This window comes from Lucilia cuprina, chromosome 4 (genome assembly GCF_022045245.1).
Source record: "Lucilia cuprina isolate Lc7/37 chromosome 4, ASM2204524v1, whole genome shotgun sequence".
NCBI classification, from domain to species: Eukaryota; Metazoa; Arthropoda; class Insecta; order Diptera; family Calliphoridae; genus Lucilia; species Lucilia cuprina.
In genome coordinates this window covers 18,870,441-18,875,056 of record NC_060952.1, presented here as the reverse complement: position 1 = coordinate 18,875,056, position 4,616 = coordinate 18,870,441, and the positions used below count along the sequence as shown (strand labels likewise).

Sequence of the window (4,616 nt, the reverse complement as noted above, 5' to 3'; positions counted from 1 at the left end):
ATTGGTCTCAACGACAAACAAGAACGAGTTCAGGCTAGAACTAGTTGTAGAACTAATATAATTTTTACTGGATGATTACCATTGCAGATCATTAAAAAGCTTTGCTTAGAGTATAGTTCTTGGCTACAAAAAATTTTATTTCTGCCCCACGGTGCTTGATATAGATTCTATCTTTCTATCAGATAAAAGAAAATAAACCAAGAATATATAATAAATATTCTGGCATTTAAAGTATTTAAAAAGCTTTAAAAATAATGCTTCTTCTTAATGGATTTCATTTTTAATTTAGTTTTCATTTATATAAATATGGAAGTTTCGTTAAAACATAATAAAAAACATTTTTAAATGTAATTATTTATTAAAATAAAAAGGAAACATAACAAAACTTTAAATAAACATTATATCTAAAAATACTAAAAATTATATTAAGAAACTATGAGATTGAGAGAAAATCTCAATCTCATATTTTCAAGTTTTAAACTACAAATACTGCAACTCATGCTAATTGGCCACAAGTTGACCTTTCTTCATTTCATATAATTTACCACCAGCCTTTAACTTTATGTAAGACAGTCTTAAAAACTGGTACCTTTACGGGAAAGGGACGTGGAATTTTAATGGGGACATACTTCACCACTGGATATGGTACACGTTTCTCTACTGGTACAGGTATATGCTTCTCCACCGGATAAGGAACAACACGTTCAACAGGTATTTTCAACTCCTTTTCTACTGGTACTTGAACATTTTGAGTAACTGGTATTTGAATAGGGACTGGCTTACTAACCGGTATAATGACTGCATGTGAGATGGGTATTTGTACAGGTTCACGAACTGGTACATGCTGTTTCTTGACTACAGGATATGGAACATAGTTGATGACATCGGGCTGTTTCTCCTGCTGCTGTTGTTCATAGTCATGCTGTTGATAGTTGGAAAAGTGGCCAGCTGAAGCAGAGGGTGGATAGTTGTTGCTATCATGTTCATGTTCATCGCCATATGATGAAGAGGTATCAGCTTGTGTATGTTCCACACTGTTGTAAAAGTTTTCATGTTGTGGTAGTTGTTGCTGTTGCTGCTGGTATGATGGTTGATATTCATGTTGGGGTGTGTATTCATTAAAGGCGGAAGCTGAATCGTAATGATGCAGAAAATTGCCTTCAGAGATTTTATCGTTATTATTGGTAGTAGTGGAGGCACTATGACTGCCACTGCTGCTGCCATAAGGTGTTGATGCTGGCTGTGAAGCAATAAATGATGTTGAAAGTTTACCAAAGTTCCATGATGGCAGGAAACCATCACTTCCGCCATTACTTGCACTACTGCTACTTGAACCCACAGCTGCATTATGCGTTCCAGCAGTTTGTAAATTATATATAGCCGAGTGTAAAGCTGCTGCATTAGCAACACTCGCACTAGAATGTACCCCAGCTCCACCATCAACTCCTCGGCCTGCATAATCGTTTTCTTGTTGTTCTTCATAAATAGGTTTTGCCTCTGTATACTGTTGTTGATATTGGTGATTAGATTGTTGTTGTGGTGGTGTTGCATCATAACTAGTTCTAAAGCTATGCTGTTGTGATGAGCCCATGAGCCCTGTGAGTCCATTAAAGTTAGCAGTTCCCCATCCACCACCGTTAGAAAAACTTCTTTTTATTTTAGAATTTACGGACGATGCTAGTGATGAAGATGATGGATCTTCAATTTGTTGTTTTTGTTCTTTCATTTGCTCCATCTGCTTTAGACCTTGAACTGTATGACGTGGCATTCGATTAACCATTCCAGTATTCATCATTGAGGGCTTATTTATGTGGGTAAAACTGTTAACATCCATTTCCGTTACTTTTAACGATGACGATGAAGTTGCATCAACAGCAACAGCCATTGCATATCGTGACGATGTTGCTCTTGTTGTTGTTAATGATAATTCATAGACAATTAACAACGTTGCCACCATGTACAACATTTGCTGATGCATTTGCAAAATATGAATTTGAAAAAATACAACAAAAAAAATAGAAAAAGAAGATTATGTTTCATAATGATAATGATGATGTTGCATTTGTTGTTGTTAGTTAAATGTAAATTTATGCTTTCATATATCATGATGTAAAATTGTGCACATTTATACCAGGCAAATATAGTTTTGGGGAAGTAACAATAAGGAAAGTTATATAAATGACATCTCAATTGTTTTGTAATGTTTTTATTATTTATTATACTAAAAACATCGTATTTCTTTTTAAAACTTTATTGTAAATTTACTATATATGTATGAAGTTTTTTATTCGTATCTATGTATGCATGCATCCTGTTGAAAGTTATTATGATTTTGTTATTGTGTTATGTTTTTATTTTTAGAAGTGAAAGGTATAAATTTATTATTGTAATGAAAATTAAAATTTTAATTATTTTCTAGCTAAATTGCAAAGTATCCGTAGTGAGATCCATTTTAAAATGATCGCAGACATTTTTTTATTGAACATATTGTACTAAGATCAAAATTTTCAATCGCTTGTAGGAAACTGAGGCCCCTATCAACAATTTCTAATTTCAAAGGTATACCCTGAAAAAAGTAGTGCACGGGACACCCTAAAATATAAATGTATGGTACAAAAACGCCTAAAAATGTATATGTTTTGTGTATCTGTTATGAATCCGACTCACAATCTCAGAACTGACAGATTAGAACACTACCCTACCGGATGTATTTAACAAAGATCTAAAACATTCCTTCGTAAATCTATGACAAATAAATAACAACCCCCCTATTCAATGGTTTACTTTTGGTTTATAAAACAATGTTTCTATATAAAATTCCCATATGAAACCAATAATAACTTAAGTGTAACTTTTAATCCAGTTTGTAGATTAATTCAATATAGCTTTCTGGTGACTTAGGGTTCTTCTCCTTGATTCTTCTCTTAATAGGTTCCTTTTTTCAACATTTGTATTATTTTCTTGCATTTTTTCATAATTTTTTATAACGTTTCAATACCATTTTGCAATTTGGATTTAATATACTGCCATAAACACTTTTCTATTACTTTCAACTCCTCACTATAGACGGACTCATTCAAAAATACATACTCCATAGATAGGCAGCAGCAATATTAAATGATAAGCAGTCAGTCAGTCAGTTAGTGAGCCAGACACTAGGTATGTATAGCTAAAGCCATAGATTCCTAATGTTGCAGAGATCTACTCCTGCTTTAGTTATTGTCTATTATCATCGCTCGTATCTGTTGGATGTGTGCTGTGAGCCCATCGTCATCTGTTTAAAGCTAAAGTTTATGTTGGCTTATGTTTGCTTAGTTGATTGATTTAAGTTTGGAGCTTATGTGGTTTATGATTTGTTACACACTCCCCTTTCATTCATTCATTCACTCACTGAAACTATGCATTCATGCAACACCAGTGAACCCATGATGATGATAATGATAATAATGGTAAAAGTGATGGCATTGGTGCTGATTATGATGTTGATAATTTTAAGAGTAATGTCATGCATTCAATAGATACATCTAAACACGTAAACACTTTTGACGTTGTGCCTGATGTTTAAATCAAGATTTATTTATGTTCACATTTTTTATATTTTTCATATTTAAATATTTAGTTTATAATAATTTTTATTATTATTGTTATTATTATTATTGTTTTTTGTTTAAATTTTATTAAATAATTTTTTTTATCAATACCGATTTATTTTTAGTTTAATATTTTTTTTTAATTTTCTTCTTACCAAATTTCCCAATCCCATTATATTTAAATTTTTTAACACTTTTTATTAGTTTTAAACTATTTATTTATTGAAAATGTAACTTTATCCCTTTTGTGGTTTCCAAGTAAATGCTGGTTAATGTAAATTTTGCATTTGAATTTATATGATTTGGAAATATTATTTTAAGGAGGAAAACATTTCATTTCATTTTCAACATTTCATTTTTGTTTTCGATTGTCTGTCTCTTACTCCAAAGCCAAAAGCAAATGAAGCATAACAAAATGCTCACTGTTGTATGTATATATGTATGGATGTATTTATGTCAGTTGTTTTAGTTTTTGCTGTTGGTATTGGTAACACAATTGCTCTCAATTTTTCCTTTTTGTTTTTAAATATATAAATTTGTATTTATTTCTTGTACGAGTAGTACTAAGTTTGTGACTTCGCCAATTTTAGGAGTTTGGCGCCATAGGATGAACGGATGTAAGTTTACCAAAATTATTACACAATTCATTCATTTACTCATTGAGAGCCAAGTTTGACGTACACTAAGCAAAGTTGAGCTGCACACACAAGCAGGCTAAGATAAAATATTTTTCAAAAACCACAAACAAAAGAAAGGAAACAAGGCAGACATTGAGTTAGACATCGAGTTGTTCAATGAAAACATGAGCGATTTAAGTCTGTTAGTAGTGATCATGTAATAACTCTACTTCGTTAAATAGTTAATTCATTACAACATACAGTAGCTACTCTGAGTTGGCTGAGTAAAATCGGTACCAAAATAGGACCTGTATTTTTTGCTTCTTATAGGCATATTAACTAGACAATGATGAATTCTAGATAGTAAATGCTGCCCCCGTTTATGTAAATGCAGTCTTTCTATTAAATG

The 4,616-nt window shown here is 31.8% G+C and overlaps 1 protein-coding gene across 1 annotated transcript; it reads right to left on the bottom strand.

Annotated features, from left to right (window-relative positions):
* Window positions 1–334: 334 nt before the first annotated feature.
* Window positions 335–3,900, bottom strand: LOC111675854. The gene is made up of 2 exons (XM_023436705.2): window positions 3,746–3,900; window positions 335–1,969 (listed from the first exon to the last, which is right to left on the bottom strand). The coding sequence occupies exons 1-2, from the start codon at window positions 3,761–3,763 to the stop codon at window positions 542–544; spliced, it is 1,446 nt and encodes a 481-aa protein (XP_023292473.2). The 5' UTR covers window positions 3,764–3,900; the 3' UTR covers window positions 335–541.
* Between the last annotated feature and the right edge of the window lie 716 nt (window positions 3,901–4,616).